Here is a 16,334-nt window from a genome sequence, read left to right on the forward strand (position 1 = left end):
TCTCTCTCTACAAATGGCGGAGGACGCTCGGAGCTGCAGGGGAAGGCTCAAAAGTGTCCCCAAAACATCTTGCTCCATCGCCCCCCTATCGCCCCCTTTTCATTCCATCGCCCCCACGCCGCCCCTTTTCATTCCATCGCCCCCCTGAAAAATGAAATCGCCCCCTGGGGGGCGGTACCGCCCAGGTTAAGAACCACTGCTGTAGACTACATTTAGTTAGAAATCCTTTTTCTTCTCTTAACTCCTGCCTTTTTTTTAGCTCACCACTTCTCACTCTGCATAACACTACTTACTGAAAGGGAAAGAGCGAGATGGCCATGGATGGGCAGACGGGTACAGAATTATTCCTTAACGTTAGCCATTAACCTACGTGGCAGAGATCCTTGTAAACACAGAGGTAAAGAGCTGACTGGTGAATAACAGAAACTCTCCAAGACATAGAGAACGTACTGATGTTTATTCTTTCCAGTTCCTTGAGCACTCAAGGGGTTGAAAACATAAAGTGATCCAGCAGTCCAAACCAATAACTCACAGTAACAGTCAAAATAAAATAACTAACCAAGAAACTAAGTGGATCTGACAGCAGCAGTTTGAGGATTGTTCACCTGCTCTCACACCAGCAGTGCCATTATTTGAACAGCCTCCGGTCCCTTCTTTTCCTCCAAGGAAGGCTTTCCAGCATGAGGAACCAGCCCTCTTCCCTCTGCCTGGCGATGGACTGAATCCCAGCCAGGAAGCACAGAAGGGTGGGGGAGTTTGTTTATAGAGGCCTGATCATCCAGCAGGTGCTTTCTCTGTAGGCTTCTCTTTGTCATCCTCTGGCATCTGCCATCGCCCTCAACCTTCTTCTTCTCCAACACTCCCCCCCCCCCGCTTTCTTCAGCCTTACGCTTAGCAGACACTGAATCTGCAGGCACTCGTGCTATGGCTTTCTCACAAGAAGGCTGCTGTTTTCTCTTCACCACGACGTAAAACTGTTATTTTACCATTTTTGTAATTTGCTAAAACTAGAATCCATGTAATCTAATTTGTACCACATAATTACTTGTTCCTAGATTAATGCAACAACGATTTCAAATTCATCTTACTTGAGGCTTGCTAGGGTCTTGATTACAGCAAAATCTTTACGCTGATTTGGTGGAATCCAACGGTGCTTTTCAGCCAAAGCGAGGGTCCTTGATCCAAAGCCAAACATAGAAGAGAATCCAAAGCGAAGTAGCTTGATAGGGCTACTGAAAGTGCACATATCCACTGACTTTAGATGCCCTAAAATTGTAGCATTAATATAAACGCATGTATACATATGTATATGTACATTTTATAAGGGAACTCATTTCCTAATTCTATTGTACGTTAATTATATAGGGGCTGGAGGATCAAAATCCTAGAACATAATTTTATACAAGATGCACAGTGCACTCCTGTGTTTGTATAAATCAAGAGGAGTGTACCGCATGATCCCCCGAGGGACTACCACAGCACATATGGCACTTAAATGGGACACATACTGTCAATGAAAACAGCACCCAATACAACTGTCACATTGCAATAAATTAAAAACAGCTATATAAATAAAAATAAACAAAAGCAGGGGACAGAGCATTCCAAAAAGCACGTTCCATCCCATAGAAGATCTTAATCATAATTTTATGATTATAATTCTTTTTTATTCCATGTATAAAAAGCAAGGCCACTGGATATTTATTATTCTATTCCTTTCTAAGATTTCAGATACATACCCAATATTATATGCAATACTTACCCAATATTATATGAAAGGTTGCTGTTTGTGTGTGTTGGATTCCATTCAGAGTATGTGCCAAAATATTGGTGGAACCTGTAAATATTAAAGAGAGAATAACAAAAAAAAGCAAAGTGAAACTTCTTTGTAGGAGAATATTTATGGATACATTCTCTAAATCAGCATGAAGAATTGTTAAACAAAATTTACAAACGTAGAAAGATCTCCAAATTAGAGTAAAGAAAGATTAAAGAAAGATTTAATAAACTATGGCTTGCTTCTGTATCTAAACATGCATTTTTATCAATGGCACAGTTGTGAACTCAACAATCAGATTATGTTTATTGACCATATTTTTTCTCAGTCTTGAGCATTTAATTCAAGTGAGGATCTAACTATTTAAGGTATAACATTGAACTCATTCTTCATTTATATTTTGATTTTGCAGATGCCACTATTAAAAACTGTTATTCCATTTCTGCACTAACTGAATCAATGAAATGCTTATTTTTAAATAACTACTTGGTAGGATTTATTTTTCTGTGCCAAGATCTGTGCCTTGGGATCTTCAAAACAAGCCAAGTTCTGATTGTTTTGGGTAGAGAACAAAAGTGAACTCCCACAGTTAAGTATAAAGAACCAAAAAAGTTTAATGACATTGAATATAATAATGATTTTGCAAATAAGAGTACTTAATAAAGTCAGGATAATTGTACTGAAGGAGTTCCAATTTGAGTTTTGAATTTAGTAAACTATGTTATTAAGACCCCAGAAATCATAATTTAAGCAGTTTGGGCCTATTTATTGGTTTGACCTATTGCTCTATGTGAGCCAGCTGTTGTTCATCAATTAAGTAAATAACACTTTATTGCGATGTATGAACAAAGTATTTGTACTTCTGATTCAAATCCTAACTAATAATTTCATATACTTTTCTTCTCTAAGCAAAGATTGAGAATTATATGTTGCTAGATATCCCTTGCCCTATTGAGTTAACTTTTCAGAGATATTGCCTAACCTAAGAGATCATTGCCTAAAATGATCACAGGTGGGCAAAAGAGCAATGGGAACTGAGAAATGTCCTTCTTCCTGCTAGCTTTCCCACTGAGTTTCCTTGCGGAAAGCTGCAGGGAGCATTGGAAATCTTCCCTCCCTCCCTCCTATTCCTGTTGGATTCCCCATTTATTTTGCTTGTGGGAAGCTTGTAGGAAGTCAATGGGGAAGCCAGAAGGAAGCTGCAAATCCAAAGCCAGCAGGCAGGTAAGTGGCTCTTGCCATGTAGGGAGGGATTCAGGAGGTGCATGAGAGGTGCCACATGAGTCAAGACGGGTGTGTGACTCATAGGATAGGGTGCACAAGGCCAACACAGGTCAAGAAAGGGGGGAAGGTTGCAGGGGTGTGTGAGAGGGGCCATCCAGGTTAAGGGGGGTGCATAGTTGGGGAAGCATGCAGAGAGGTGGAGTGGACTGAGAAGGATGCTTGGGATCCCTTCCTTCCTCCCTCTTTTCCTATTCCTCTCCTTTCCTTCCAAACAGGCAGGTAGGTGGCTGCTGCTGGTAGGGGGAGAAAGCGAGGGATGGTTGAAAAATTCAAAATGAGCATCACATGATTGCAGCAACAGCCCAGCAGCACTAAAGCAGCCACAGTTTCTCCAAATTTCATTCCCTTGGGATTCATGGATGCATTCTGTAAGTTAGCCCATTTGAACTCTCCCTATTAAAATTTAGAAGGTAGGTCATATAAAAAAAATCTCCCTCAAAATTCTAATTTTACAGTTGAACTCAGTTTTAGTCATTTACGTTTTGCAAAAATATATGAAACAAACATTTTTCCCTTATGATACACCATTTCACTCAGTTCTTCCCTTACGATACACTATTTCACCCAGTTAAAGGTTACAGAAACAAGAGTTTTAGTAGTACATCAGTTTTATTTATCATTATAATTGCTATTCTGTTGATTAACTTTTATTTGGCACTGAAACGGTATTAGTATATAATAAATATTGATCAAATCTTTACAATTGCAAGCTTTTATACTTACAATATTTGACACATAACTGAAAATAAAGGCTACTTACTTCTTGGGAGAATTAAAATTTTATTTCCCTAGTGATCGCTCTGAGTAGCAATATTAAGAACAACTTATTAATAGCTATCATAGAAATGTTTAATCTGTGGCCATTTTTCTCACACCATGTTCCAAACATATATTCTAAGAAGTGATACAATCTACAATCTTTTCTGTTTAATGCTAATAATAACTTACTAACCAATTTTCATTCCCAAGAATACCAAACAGCAAGAGTAAAGACAAAAGTATCTGTAGTGTATGTAAAGCGTGACTGATAAGGTACCAGACAGAAATTGTGAAGGGAAATGTCCTTGGAAGTATAAGCAATCCTGCAGAACAATTAACTTAATTAACCAGACATCATGAATATTCATAAGTCTGTTAATGTGTCCCACATCCAAATAGATAAATGTGATGTAATGACTTCCTAGTCATGCATATCTAAGAGTCTCATGAAAACTGCACCAACACTATGATGCTTTATGCATAATGGAAGCTAAATCTCATAACAATATTTTACTCTCCACAAATTAATTGGAAGCAGAAATACATTGCAAATGAGTGATTTAAAGCTGAAAGATTATATAGTCAATATATAAATTTCTTTTGTTTTATGGCAATTACATTCTTTTTCCCTTGTCTTTCTAATTTCGTTCACTCCTTATTCAAGAATATCTATTGAATTCCTTAGCTATCATTCATATTCATATTTTATGTGAATAAAAGCTAAGGAACTAAGTAGAGACAAACACTATTCTAAAAGGGCAGCAAGTCAATTGTAGCCATCCTTCATCTGATCTCTTTTGTCTGTAGTATAAATTTATTTGATATAGATCTCAACTCATACAGACACGTTTGCCCAAGTAAGTAGGATGTATGTGAGGATATACATATGGGAAACAACAATTTAGTATACATTCCCTATTAAAATTTAGGAAACGGGTCATATAAACACCTTCCTCAAAATTCTATTTTTACAGTTAAATTTATATTTAGTCATTTATAATTTCCAAAAATATATGAAACAAAGATTCTAATACCAACAATTTTCAATAGGGAAAAAAACTACTTTATAGTCTTTGGATTATAGGCTACTATAGTCTACCTTGACTAAATTTAAAACAAACTTAAAAATTAATAGATGTATTATGCTCAACAATTTTTTTAAAATTTTACTTCCTTCTTGCCTGACAAAAGTGAGAGAGAGCTTTTATTTGTGTCACATATCTATAATGACACAAAATTTCTCACTCACTCCTGATACACCTCTACTTAAAATACCAGTAACTAAAAAACTTTAAAAGACAGAGAGTAAAATGCTGGGAAAGTGCCATCTCATTCTGTTTAGACCAATTTTCTACCAGCTACAATCAGGGTGTTTAATCAGTTACTTTCTTTCTTATAATTTACATAATTTCACGTTTCTCACCTACCAACCAATTTACTCCTACTCCGAAAATACCTTTATTTGTCAATTGGAAATGCACAAAACAGAGAAAGACATGTATCATCCCCCCAGGAGCACTGATTCTTTTTCTCCTTGTGTATCATATAAGGAAAAGGGAGAAAGAATGGCAATCTTCTCTTTGTGTTAAAATTTTACTTTTGAACTGATGAAGTAGCACATAGATAGAACATTGCCTCTAAATCATTATAGTTGATGAGTAATATGAATTATCTGACACCTTTTAATAGATTAAGCTGTAGAAGGACCTTCTCACAGAGTTGCACATGGATCTCTCCACGATTAACCAAGGTGGTTCAGGTGTGCTGTTTTTTCAGCATTGTTCATAAAATGAAACAGAGACCAGTATGTTTACTACACTGTACTTCTATAAATGGTTCTTACATTATGGGCAAGGACTGATTTTATAAGAACCATACTTAAATGTGTGAGAATGACAAAGGAAATAATTCCCATAGCTAAAGACTACTGAATTAACAAGCCAAGCCACGTATCATGGGTTCATCTGAAGCAAAAGATAAGAAAATAACAGCAAAACAATATGCATTTTTCAAAAATCATAATACTGTACCTATTTTCAAATCTAGTAGTGTTTCTTATTCATGCAACCTTCTTCATATTAATAACTATGCACTCTTACCTGCTGGTATTATCCCAAGTGGAAGTTGTGATTTGACTGGTACAAGTGCATTGTCACAGTTCTTTCCAGCATCCATCTGGGCTCTAACCAAAAGACCATGAGCAATCTCACTAACAGTGCCATCTCCACCAACACAAACCACCCTACAAAATAATGAATTGTAAAATAATACACGTACAGTAAGACAATTTAGAGTCAAGAATTAGATATTACTACAAATGTATTATCTTTTCCAGATAGCTTATTACTCAAGTTTAATTTTTATCTCTACAAACTAAATAACTTCCACATTGACTTTTTTTTTATTAGTGAAGTCTAATAAGAATGGTCACCCAATATACATTTTTTTAAGAAAAAATCACCCAATTTCCTCCTTTGCAATCCTTTTTTCCAATTTTCTCTACCAACAATCTGCATTGCGTCCTAATAATGAATTATATAAAATACCGCCATTCTCATTATAATTAAAAAGCCATCCCATTTGTAACAGTAATTAATTTTTCAAAAACTCATTAAATATTTGTAAAAAAGACATGAATTCTATCAGATGAAATGCCTTAGACCACGTGTGTCAAACTCAATTGTGTCATGTGATGTATTGTGAGGTAACACATTTTTTGCCTTTGCGGAGCTGGGGCGGGTGTGGCCTGCGCAAGACGCATAGGAGGCAGCAAGTGCGCGAGGGCTGGCAGTGCCCAGCAACAGCTGCAGCTCATTGGCCCCTCAGCCACTCAATGGCCGGCAGCATATGGCCAGCTGGATGTGAGCTCTGGGCATCCAATAAGCCACGCTCAGCCCTGTCCCACCTGCACTGCACCCATGCACCTTAGCATCCCGCAGCCAGACCACCCTGTCCCGCCCCACCCCGCCACCTGCCTCACCTATGCAGCAGCAGCACTGGCAGCAGCAGTAGCCCTGCCGCCCCTCCGCTCTCTTCCAGCCTGGGATGCTTGTGAGCTCAGAGGGGAAGCCACTGTCACCACCCATCGGATGAAGCAGCTACCTCAAAGCGGCACTGTGAGCCTCACCCCTCCAGTGCCCTCCCATATCCACCAAGAGCAACCTGGCTGGGTGGGTGTGGCTGGCTGGGTGAGCTGAGCACAGCAGCAGCAGCCTTGAGGAGGTAAGCGTGGCCAAACACCCCCTCAGGGAAGTGGGACTGAGCTGGCTGCACCTACCCAGCCACGCCTACCTAATCATGGCAACCTGGCCACACCCAGCCAGCCACACCCATCTGGCCCTTTGAGGGCAACCATAATGCTGATGTGGCCGGTAATGAAATTGAGTTTGACACCCCTGTACTATTCTAAATTGTTCTATGGTAGTATAATTTTATGTGAGCTACACAGAGTCTGTGTAATTTGGACAGGATATAAACAAAGAAACAAATGCACACATTTCACAAATTGTAAAAAAAAGACTGGTGCTCAGTTGCCTTTTTCCCAAATTAACAGCATTCTTAAATAAGAAGAAAAAAAATTAAAAATTCTTACCCATGGAAAGAATTTAAGTCACATTCCTTGAGCAGTGTAAGAGCATGACCTTCATATTCAGTAACTACGGTATGCAAAAAGAAAGACCCCGTTATAATTCATTGTAAGATTAAAACAATTAATGCCCATTTCAGCAGTATTGAACTTCTTAAAGGTAGACAATTCTTAAAGGATCCAATCTGGATCGGTCAGCGGGACCAGAAGTTTTGTCTTCTGAGCTTTCAGACTCATGCTGGAGCCCATCCTCTGGGAATTTCTCTGTGTGCTCTGGGATATTCTGCAAAAGAATAGACTTTTGAGCATTATGCCCCCAGTTACAACATATCCTCAGCAATATCTGCCTGGTGGTTTCTTTCTTATATAAGGCATTTGTAAGGATGGGATATTTTAATCATTTTGGAGTCTTTTAAATATTCAGAATTTAAAATATTACCGAAACAATCAAAATCACCTATTTCAAATGCAAGCAGCTGTTTTGAATTTGAAACAATGGTTTCAAATGCAAAATGGGTCGTTCAAAACATTTCGCACACCGTTGTTGATAGGTTGATTCACAGCACATTGGCAAGAGTTTCTAAAACTTAATGATTTAACTAATCAGGTACAGTATGATTTCTTCCAACTACAAAATGGTTTCTTTTATTAGAACTTTGCTGATGAAATGTTGAAAATTTGAATTGACAAACTTTCTGAGATTTTGTATGATAGAGTAATGAGCTCAACTTAACTCTTGTAATATATTAGAAAACATATTTCTAGATTAAAAGAATCCTGAGATACTATAAGCTTCCATGATAAATACAACCTTTTGCATCTGCCTCTTGTTTGTTCTTTTATAACAAGAGAAAACAGATTTTATTTCTAATAGAAATAGTTCTACTACATATAATCCCTTTATCTTAGTTATTATTATATAAAAGATAAATATTGGCCTCAATTTGAACAAATAAATGAAAATGGAGAAAGTAAAGAAGAAAGAAGAAAGCTGGGAACCTGGTAACAAAATAATATAAGAAGCTGATGGATCACATAGACATCAGAATTTGTGGCCTCAGAGGAAATGAATCTTTAAATGTATATTGCTGATGTTGGTTGCTATTATATGCAGTACAATAAACATCAGCAAATAAAGAATTAAGTGGCATAATGCAGATGTTATAACCACATGTACAATTTTCTAGGCCATGGTTGCCAGAAGAGGCAGCCCAGCTGTAGCCACTCGTCAAAAGTTTCTGGTGACTGATAAGACAATTCCAGATGGATTTTTTGTGTAACAATGTACATTACTATATCCAAGATTGCATTAATATTTCATGCTTAGCTGTCTTTGGTGTAGTGTGTTCCATCATTTCCAGTGCTTTTGTAGATGTTTAAATTCAATGGATAAATGAAGCATCATTGTAAAATTCCAACATCAATATGCTTTAATATTTTTACATGTTATAGTTTAATAAATGTAATAAATTAATATGATTTATTTTTGCAGCTCACCTAATTCATTATAGTAAGTAAAATGTTTTAAGGGTGAGTAAACAAATTACTGTATCAAATAATATCATTTAAAATTAGCACTGCCTGTGTCACACCATATCCAAACCTTAAAGGCCAGAGCAATATTGTGCAAAGCCCAGAAGCAGCACTTTAACACGATCATTCCCTGTTCATACTTCAAAGCTGAGCAGATGAGTTGATAGAACGTTCAAATAACAATACAGTGATTTTATGTATCACTGGGATACATAAACATTGGGAAGATATATTTATAGCTCAGCCATAACTTTCCAATTACCTGTATGTGTGCACCTTCAAATAAGTGTTGATTCCTGGCAATTGCCTTGACTAGTCCCTGTAGTGTTCTTGACAAGATTTTTGCCATGGCTTGTTTCCTGGAGCTGAGAGAGAGGAATTGGCCCATCACCCACCCATTCTAGCCTAGTGCCTTAACTATCACATCAAACTGGCTTAGTTGCCTAGAGAACAGAACTTAATGGATACAACAGACTGAATGATACATTCCAATCTATTGACTACTGAATAATTAATATAACAAAGTCATACATCCTTTTTCTCTTGCTGAATCAAAGAGAACAAATAGAAAACAATACACAGCAAAGAGCTGACTGCAATGAGATAGAGCAGTGATGGCGAACCTTTTAGAGACCGAGTGCCCAAACTGCAACCCCAAACCCACTTATGCATCGTCGGGTGCCGGGTGGGTGTGGCCCATTGGGTGGGTGTGGCCCATTGGGTGGGTGTGGCTGTGGTGGTAACGGTAGACTGGGTGGGACTAAAAAGTTCAATCAATCAATTCCAACTTTGCAAGATCTTTTTTTTTCACGCAAGAAGTTGAAATTGATTGATTGATTGAACCTTTTTTGCACACGGCGGCGGAGGCCTAAAGCAAAAAGGTTTTATAAAACCCAGCTGAAGGCCTAGGACTGGGGCGATGGCGTGTGTGCCCACAGAGAGGGCTCTGAGTGCCGCCTCTGGCACCCGTGCCATAGGTTCGCCACCACTGAGATAGAGTATGCTGGAACATGATGCTTTGCTGCCCTTCAAAATACAAGCCCATTTTGGTAGTGCAATAAGATGATATGAAGTATTTGCTCTTGTTTTCAACTGCTTTGTTATTGCATATGAAGCAGGAAATATTGTTAATTTTAATTATGACTCATCCTAGGGGAAACTCCAGGATGTAAAAGTAATCAAGTCTGCCAAAGCTAAACTGCCTGGACTACAAAGCTTCAGAATTGAGTTATTTCTATGGTTGCATGCTTTACAAGGTTTTAAGCCACAAACATTTATTATAATCTAATTAACTTAACCCTAAAACTACAAAAAATAATTATAGTCTAGTTAACTTATTTTTATTGTACCATGAACTCAAATATGTGAAAAACAATTATTTTAAATTGATATGTTTAAATAGTTCATTGTTTATTATTTGGAAGAATATATTCCTATGTGATTGTCAATGTAAGAAGATTATCAAATTATACTGTTGCAAAAATAACTACTTCAATAAACCCGACATCCTTGTAATTTGTTGAATTCTCCTGTAGGAGGAGTGCTAGCCAATAAACCCAGCAGTACTCTTTGAATTATTATTACATATCACAGAATTTTAATATATGGCGTATGTTTAATGTGAACATCTCAATTTAAAAAGTTTAATTCACTTCTACTTTAAAACTAGTAATAATTTGCCGCAATAGATTAAACCAGCTGTAACATGAGGCATACCATTTTTGAACCAAGGTACCTCAAAGGGGCTAACTTACAGAATATGTCCAAAACCCAGGACCCAGGATTCCCAAGGGAATGAAATTTGGGAAAGTTGAGGCTGCTTCATTGGTGCCAGCCTGCTGCTGCTTCAATGCTGCTGGGCTGCTGCTATAGTCATGTGATCATTTTCAACGTTCTATGACAATTTCCAAGCTCCTCACACAATCCCTCACTTCCTTCCTCCATCCAACTACAGCCACTTACAGTGCCTGCCTGATGGGAAGGGAAGGAAGAAAGGAACCCCTGCAAACACCATTCCCAACCTATGCCATCCACTGGAGGGAGGAAAGGAGAGGGAGGGAGGGAGGGAGATTTCTGATGCCCCCTGCCCGCTTCCTACATGGTAACTCAATGGGGAAGCTGGCAGGAAGTCAGAAGTTGCTCTCACTCCCTCTGCTTTTTTTGCCCACCCGTGGTCACTCTGTTTCTCTATTTAGGTAAGGAAATATCTCCGATGACCCAAAGGAGTATGGGTTGTCTAACATTCAATAAATATTTAATACTTTTAAATAATCAGGGAAAGCCAACATTATATTTCCAAAATGAAAATATTTAAAAAGGAAAAATAGGCAAAGGGACTTTCATAGGACACCAGTCCCACCTCTGATAAAGAATGTGCTCTGTTCAATAGGGATTGTGCAAACGGGTCTCTGGATTGCCAGACTGCTTTTATACTATGCTAATATCTATCTCCTCTCCTAAAATAAGGCCTAGAAGAGTGGTGCGAACCTATGGCACGGGTGCCAGAGGCGGCACTCAGAGCCCTCTCTATGGGCACGCACGCCATTGCCCCAGTCCTAGGCCTTCAGCTGGGTTTTATAAAACCTTTTGGCTTTAGGCCTCCGCTGCCATGTGCAAAAAAAAAAAAAAAAAAAGGTTCAATCAGTCAATTTCAACTTCTCGCGGGGAAAAAAAAAGGTCTTGCAAAGTTGGAATTGATAGAACCTTTTAGTCCCACCCAGTCTGCCGTTACCACCGCAGCCACACCCAGCCAATGGGCCACATCCATCTGGCACTCGACGATGCATGTGGGTTTTGGGTTGCAGTTTGGGCACTGAGTCTCTAAAAGGTTCGCCATCACTGCCCTAGAAAATTCAGTAGGACATACTTTGTCACAGCCTATCCACTGAAACACAAATATCTCCGGTATTAGCGACTCGTGCAATGTACTAATGGATTAAACCGAAGTCTCTAAAGCATCTTACCAGTAACGTCAGTCGTGATGTCAGCCAGTTTGAAGAGGGAAGCAACTTGCTTATAATAAATCCGAGTAGCTTCTTTTTTATGGCTAGTTGGATTGATAAAGACTTTTAATGACTTTGGCCGATCTGGAAACCCTAAAAACAAATAAATGTCACAGCACCTTTGATAACAGAAAGTACGGTTTCAATGGCAACAGGCAGATATTTATGCATTTTTGGCACCCTGCAGCTTTCAGAGTTCTTCATAAACATGGCAGGGGGGGAGGGAGCTAGCATGCTCATTACTTATATCCAACTCCAGTATAATCCTGATACAACTAGAGCGCTGACCCACTTGTGTGTTTATAGCTAACAATACCTACTCTAAGTGAGTCAGTCACCATCAAGAGCATTATGCAGCAGCTATAATAATAAAAAAAGATTTTAGGTCATAGTTCAAACCTGAAAAGAGGCAGAGTGATAAAGTGAGAAGAGAATTGTCTCCTGGGAGAATAAGAGGAAGTGCCTCTCAGCCAGGATTTGATAATAGTACTCCTTCACAGTTGGTGCAGAGATTTGATACTACAATTTTCAGGATTTGCAGATTATGTATCATACCACACAGAAGGAGCAGGTGCAAAAGAAACCTGCCCTTGATTAAAAGATTTTTAAAAAGGGCACGAGGTGAAAGGATCTGCAAAATCAACGCAATTTCATTCACATTTGAAATAAAATTTCGAGGTTATTTTCCTATTTTTTTTAAAAAAAATAAATTATTAATTATCTTTATCTCAAAACTAATTTCATTCATCACAAATTCTATTCATATTTATTTCTGGTGGGATTTCACAAAAGCAAACGTGTATTTGTTCTGCAGTACAAGAGTTAACTTTCCGATTTAGCCATCCTAAACCCAGGAAAAAGTTTTAATTTTTATTTTTTTAAAGTATCACAATTGCACCCTTCTTCAGTTTGGATGGATGTAGTAAGAGAACAGAGCCTAACTTGAGAACCCTATCATAGCCTAAAGAATTTAAGAAATTCTAGCTCAATCAGTAATATATTTATCAGAGTAGTACAGATAGTCCTCAACTTACCACAATTAAGCCCAAAATTTCCATTGCTAAGCGAGGCAATTGTTAAATGAGTTGCGCCCCATTTTATGACTTTTGCCACAGTTGTTAAACAAATCACTGCAGTTGATAAGGGAATCATGTGGTTGTTAAACAAACCTGGCTTCCCCCCCCCCCATTGATTTTGCTTGTCAGAAGTTGGCTGGAAACGATAGAAATGGTAATTACATGACTCCAGGACATTGCAACTGTCACAAATACATGCCAGTTGCCAAGCAACCCAATTTTGATCACATAACCATGGGGATGCTGCAACGGCCATTAAGTGTGAAAACCTGTCAAAAGTCACATTTTCAGTGCCATTGTAACTTCGAACAGTCACTAAATGAATGGTTGTATGTCAAGAACTACCTGTAAGCTTCTTTGATTATTTTGTCTACACACTGTAACGAGTTATTCTTGGTACTGTCATTTTTGTAAAGATGGTTTGGCTGATGGTGCACCAAGGTTTATTCTCTAAAGAGAAGCCAGCAGACAACGAGGTTCAAGAACATGAGTTTTGGTGCTGTGGGCTATAATTTCATACTGATTCACAAAGAAAGACTATTCCTTAATGTTAAATGTATTTTCTCTGTTTATTTCACAGAAAATAATTGATTCTATAGGAGAAAACTGTGCCTCTTTTCTCACATACATTAAGTTTGCATTACCAATCTTCTGCATCTATTCATAATTGTCAAGTGTGAATTGATTTTATTCTTGAATGGTTATTTAGATTTTCTTATATAAAAGAGTCCAAATCACTGTTTAATTTATTGGTCCTCCTTCTCTCAAGCATTCAGCTAGGTCAGTTATTTTTTTCTTCTCCTACCCTAAAATCCAGATGGCCCTACATCCTTAAGGCCTATACATCTGTGGGAAAAGCAGAAAGTATTTCTCAATTTACTGATAGTTCTCAGGATAATTTGTGCTTAGTAAGCAAAGATCACTTATTTCCAATTATCTCACAGCTTCAGTAACATTCCTTCCATATATAAGGACCCTAAAATAGAACTCAGAAATGAAGAAAACATCAATATAATCAGGAACATACCTGTTTTTGAAGAACTGGGAATTCTATTTTATTCTGGGATTTTTTTTCTGTTATTTGTTCCAATTAAACAAAAAAAATCCAAATAGAGTTTGCAAAACTAAAACTGCTCATTTCAGATAAGCATTAATCAGGCAGACAAACTTGATTAAACCTCTTCCACTATTATGAAAAACGCCGAGCGTTCCACTTTATTCCTTTATCTGCCTTACATAAAGAATGACCTGCACTAGGCAGGTTGTTTTATCTCTTGAAGTTGTCATACAGTTAAAGACCTAGAAAAAGCAAAGTTTACAATATATTGAAGAGCTTTCAATAAAGAAATAGAAGAGGCCCTCTGCAACAAACAATCACTCTCATTTATGGAGGGTGATACAATGTGTGAGGCTCTCACGCTCATCTCTGCATCTCTAAATGTGGGGAGATTGTCTCTTTCTTCATAACAAATGAAGTGGATTGTAAATAACTTTTAAAAATGCATCTGAGGCAGTACCAAGATTTTGGGTTAAGGAAATGAGCAGGAAAGGACTGAGTGGATTCAGATCAAATGAACATCAGGAACCCTATAGAAGAGTTCTAGGTTTGGGAGCTGAGTTCCTAACACAATCAATGTATGGAGACAGGAAAGAGGGCTGCCCGTCTCGTTTCTTGTGTAAGCTGCTTCAGTCATTGGATTTAATAACCTAAACAGAGGGCAAGGGAGGGAGTGCCAGGGCAGGATTTTGCAGAAACGACGCTTATCCTTAGTCTGATGAATCATAATAACTCAAGTTGATACCACTGGACTTTAAATTAGCAAAAACCTTATCAAAGTATTAATAATACTCTGAACATTTCCTAGTTTATTTGATTTCTACAGCTGCCCATCTCAGAAGTGACACTGGGTGGCATACCTCATAAAATCATCTAACATATTTTCCTCTTCCCCAATGAGATTATTCTGCCAACTTTTAATAAACAACTTAATATGTTTAAATATTAAGTGTTAAAGAGTTTCAGCTCTCACTGCAAACATACAGAAGCTAGTGTACAGCTTTGACAGCATCAGAACCTACATTTAATTTATTATAGCTTTCTTCCCTAAACTGAACTAGTGCTTTTATAGCCAACTGTTCCTTTGCTGGTAACAAATGTGCTAATATGCACTAGTTTAAACTTGATCTATCAGTGAATGAATCAATGAACCATGAAAAGTAGGGGTTAATCAGGGTGTTCTGAAAACAAAGGCTCCTAGGGCAGCAGGGACGCTACCCTCAGACACACATCTGTGCTGCTTTCAGTATCTAGTTTTATGGCAGCAGGTTTATGTTTACCAAAGTTAGGAGCCTGAAATGATGTCACTGTCATATATATTATTAATCTGTTATACCACTAGCAATAAGAAAATTGCTACATAGAGACAGTAATAATGACATGAATAAACATTTTTCATCCTAACTAGAGATAAAACATAGTTGATGTTACAACTGTTAATGTATAACATTAATGGGATAATTTAGTCTTCATGCATGAAGCTTTAGACACCCGTATTAAAGCTTGGTGTGGGAGGCATCTTGTAAAAGAGATTCAATAACCCTTGCTCATATAAATAACCATTCCACTTTTATTCTGAAAAGACCAATATATATTGCAAACCTGTTTTGTTTTAGAAATCAGATTTTGAAAGATAAGACAAATTATATAGTTTCATGTTAGAAAACCTTATCATAGATAACAATGAAAGCATTGAAACGACCCTATTCTGTTTTTAATGTTTTAGAGCAGCATTTCATAAAACAAGCAACATTATCTTTCATAATATTTTTAGAACTGTATCTCAGGGGACTGCAAAGCTTAGTTTCGATTTAAAAATTTTGAAAATTGTTAATGGGACACACCAACGTGCACTACAGCATAATCTATGCACATTAAAGCATAATAAAGTTCAACATGATCATCTTTGATATATTAAAACCTGTCATCTTAAAATAAACCTGGGTCATATGCAAAACCAACATGATGAATATTTAAGATATGATACAATCTTCGATAGCTTTTTTGTAAGAAAGTGGTTGTGAGGTATGTTAGTACATATAAGAATAAGTTAGTATAAGTAAGAATCCTTAATATCAGAATTTTTTAATTTTTAATATTCAATTTTAATTACAATACTTTATTTTTATCTTTATGTTTTTAGCATGAAAACCAACATTTATAACAATCTGATTACATGCAGATACAGTAACATCTATTTTTACAGTGCCATTAGATAGACATAGACTTAATAAGAATATTATAAATAATCAAATTAATT

The 16,334-nt window shown here is 37.3% G+C and overlaps 1 protein-coding gene across 1 annotated transcript in view; it reads right to left on the reverse strand.

Moving 5' to 3' along the window:
* Positions 1 to 16,334, reverse strand: part of CERKL (ceramide kinase like) — a 38,769-nt gene that overhangs the window by 9,559 nt on the left and 12,876 nt on the right. The window contains exons 3-7 of the mRNA XM_015823434.1: positions 11,903 to 12,034; positions 7,413 to 7,476; positions 5,920 to 6,062; positions 1,763 to 1,837; positions 1,089 to 1,266 (exon numbers count right to left, since the gene is read on the reverse strand). Of these exons, the coding sequence (XP_015678920.1) occupies positions 1,089 to 1,266; positions 1,763 to 1,837; positions 5,920 to 6,062; positions 7,413 to 7,476; positions 11,903 to 12,034 (592 nt within the window). The remainder of the gene's footprint in view (positions 1 to 1,088; positions 1,267 to 1,762; positions 1,838 to 5,919; positions 6,063 to 7,412; positions 7,477 to 11,902; positions 12,035 to 16,334) is intronic.

The sequence above is a fragment of the Protobothrops mucrosquamatus genome, unplaced genomic scaffold, assembly GCF_001527695.2.
Source record: "Protobothrops mucrosquamatus isolate PMUCROS unplaced genomic scaffold, P.Mucros_1.0 scaffold1869, whole genome shotgun sequence".
Lineage (NCBI taxonomy): Eukaryota > Metazoa > Chordata > Lepidosauria > Squamata > Viperidae > Protobothrops > Protobothrops mucrosquamatus.